At 49.9% G+C, this 3,540-nt stretch overlaps 1 protein-coding gene across 1 annotated transcript in view; it reads left to right on the top strand.

Annotated features, from left to right (window-relative positions):
* The window catches only part of THBS2 (thrombospondin 2), a 28,533-nt gene that overhangs the window by 8,151 nt on the left and 16,842 nt on the right, over positions 1-3,540 (top strand). The window contains 2 exon segments of the mRNA XM_010836129.1: positions 1,232-1,428; positions 3,378-3,518. Coding sequence (XP_010834431.1) covers positions 1,232-1,428; positions 3,378-3,518 — 338 coding nt within the window.

Raw genomic sequence — 3,540 nt, forward strand, 5'->3', positions numbered from 1 at the left:
ACCCCACTCCAGTACTCTTGCCTGGAAAATCCCATGGACTGAGGAGCCTGGTGGGCTGCAGTCCATGGGGTCGCGAAGAGGCAGACACAACTGAGCGACTTCACTTTCACTTTTCACTTTCATGCATTGGGGAAGGAAATGGCAACCCACTCCAGTGTTCTTGCCTGGAGAATCCCAGGGACGGGGGAGCCTGGTGGGCTGCAGTCTATGGGGTAGCACAGGGTCAGACATGACTGAAGTGACTTAGCAGCAGCAGCAGCAGCAGCAGCAGAGCGATCAACACACACGCACGTGGCTTGGGGTCTGGTGAGTCTGAGGGAGGCTCTCAAGATCCATGTGAGTTGCAGCAAGGATTTACAACCACGTAGTAAACACCCAGTCATAGAGTGTTTGACAGAATTTAACACCGACAAGTCGTAACTCAGTCATGGCGCGTCTCAGACGAGACACGAGCACCTGCAGAGAGGACATGGCCTGGCGACCGTGTCGCGGACGCCTGGCTCCGCGGGAGGCCACGCCTGGTCCAGGACTTTCCCAAGTCATTTTTGTCATTAGCGGTGTAGCTATGTGTCCTGTGTTTGGGGACTTCCGAGGCCTGTACCATCTCTGGGCAGTGGGTTCCTAGTCCATAGTCTGAGTTCTGCACTTCAGGGGTCTTCCGAGGCCAGCGGAGAATTGACAAAATGACTCATTTAGCAAGAAAAAAAATTTACCTTAATGCAGAACAAGTAGCCAAAAGAAATGGTGTTTAGGATGAAAAAAATGGATTAATTGAGGACTTGAGAGGGGTTTTCAGAATGTATAGAAATTATAGGATCAGAAACAGATTTGGGGTTTGGGACAAAAATAAGGAATTTATTTAGATAATAAGTTATATAAATAGCTATATAAAAAGAAGAAAAACAGGAGGCTGGTGCCTCTAACCAGTCTGAACATGAGGCAGATGTGTGTCTCTGATGCTTTTGCATTTTTTACCTGAGCTGAACTTCTGCTCTGTGGGTGGCAGTGTCTGAGGCCTGGTCCCCATGGTGTTGTGAGGGGCAGAGTCCTGTGGTGGGGGCAGGGCTGTGGCGGGGACACGGCTGTGATGGGGGCGGGGCTGTGGTGGGGGCGGGGCTGTGGCGGGAACCAGCAGCCAGTTCTCAGGCTCCTGGGAGCCATGCAGCACGAGCGCTCTGAGCAGCACCCGTCGCGCCAGCCGGACTGTGACGGTCCCATGTCCTTCCTGCAGCTGAAACCAATGCCATCAGTGAGAACACAGAGACGCTGCACCTGAGCCCCATGGTCACCATGGAGCACGTGGGCCCGAGTGCAGAGAAGAGCCCAGAGGTGTGTGAGCACTCCTGTGAGGAGCTGGGCAGCATGATCCGAGAGCTCTCGGGGCTGCACGTCATCGTGAACCAGCTCCACGAGAACCTGCGCAAAGTGGTGGGTGCCTAGCCAACGACGCCCCTCTGACCAGGACTAACCGCCAGTAATCATGGGTAACTTCCACTAACCACAACTAACCTCCACTAACCATAACCAACCATGACTGATCTCTGCTAACCATGAGTGACCACCACTAACCATGACTAACCACCACTAACCACGAGTAACTGCCACTATGACTAATCTCTGCTAACCATAAGTGACCACCACTAACCACTAGTAACCACTACTAACCACAACTACCACTAACCATAAGTAACTGCCACTATGACTAACCAGGACTAATCTCTGCTAACCATGAGTGACCACCATTAACCACAAATAACCTCTACTAACCATGACTAACCATGACTAACCACCACTAACCACGAGTAACCGCCACTAACCATGAGTAACTGGCACTAACCATGACTAATCTCTGCTAACCATGAGTGACCACCACTATTAGTAACCTCCACTAACCACAACTAACCACTAACCATGAGTAACTGGCACTAACCATGACTAATCTCTGTTAACCATGAGTGACCACCACTAACCATTAGTAACCTCCACTAACCACAACTAACCACCACTAACCATGAGTAACTGCCACTAACCACCACCAACCAAGACTAACCATGAGTAACCACCATTAACCACAAATAACCTCCACTAACCATGACTAACCACAATAACCACTAGTAACCACCACAAACCACAACTAACCACCATTAACCACGAGTAACTGCCACTATGACTAACCACCACTAACCAAGACTAATGATGACTAATCTCTGCTAACCATGAGTAACCACAACTAACTACAAGTAATCTCCACTAAATGACAACCTCCACTAACCACTACTAGCCACAACTAGCCATCACTTACCATGAGTAACCACTAACCACAACTAACCATGACTAACCTCTACTAACCACCACTAATCCAATGAACCTTTACAAACTTCCACTAACTACAAGTCTCCAGTAACCATGAGTAACTACCATGAACCACAACTAAGCTCCACAAACTATGACTAACCACCACTAACCATGTGTAACCACCACTAACGTTTACTAACCACCACCAAGCAAGACTAACCATGACTAATCTCTGCTAACCACGAGTAACCACCATTAACCACAAATAACCTCCACAAACTATGACTAACCACAGTAACCACGACTAACCAGCACTAACCACAACTAGCCACTATTCACCATGAGTAATCACTGACCACAACTATGACTCTATGGGCGAGACGCGGGTTCAATCCCTGGGTCGGAAAGATCTCCTGGAGAAGGAAATGGCAATCCACTCCAGTATTTTTGCCTGGAAAATCCCACGGATGGAGGAGTCTGGTAGGCTGCAGTCCATGGGGTCGCAAAGAGTTGGACACAACTGAGCGATTTCACAACCATGACAACCTCCACTAACCACAACTAACTACCACTAACCACAACTAGCCACCACTCACCATGAGTAACCACTAACCACAACTATGACTAGCCTCTACTAACTTTCACTGATCCAACTAACTTTTACTAACTTCCACTAACTACAACTAATCTCCACTGACAATGAGTAACCACCGCTAACCACAACTAACCTCCACAAATCATGACTAACCACCACTAACCATGTGTAACGTGAGTAACCATCACTAACGTTTACTAACCACCACTAGCCTTTGCTAACCGGAAGTAACCAGCCAGCTCCCTGGACAGAGCCCCAGGTATCTGGTTAGAATGCCGTGAGGAGACTGTGGTAGAAAACGTGCTCACCGGCTACATGGCCTCCTTTGCGAAGCCTCGAACTCAAGGAGATTCATCTCCCAGGAAGCAGGAAGCCCGGATTCAGAGGGCAACCTGTTTAAAGATGGAGTTTGGTGTGGGCGGTGGCTGAGGGTGAAGGCTGCACAGCCCCGCGCGTGCACACTGACGTCCTTTCCTCCCCCTTCCAGTCAAATGACAACCAGTTTCTCTGGGAGCTCATTGGCGGGCCGCCCAAGACCAGGAACGTGTCCGCCTGCTGGCAGGACGGCCGGTTCTTTGCCGAGAATGAGACCTGGGTGGTGGACAGCTGTACCAAGTGCACGTGCAAGGTGAGCCGGACGCGCAGCCCCC

This window comes from Bison bison, unplaced genomic scaffold, assembly GCF_000754665.1.
Source record: "Bison bison bison isolate TAMUID 2011002044 unplaced genomic scaffold, Bison_UMD1.0 scf7180017845622, whole genome shotgun sequence".
Taxonomy (NCBI): Eukaryota; Metazoa; Chordata; class Mammalia; order Artiodactyla; family Bovidae; genus Bison; species Bison bison.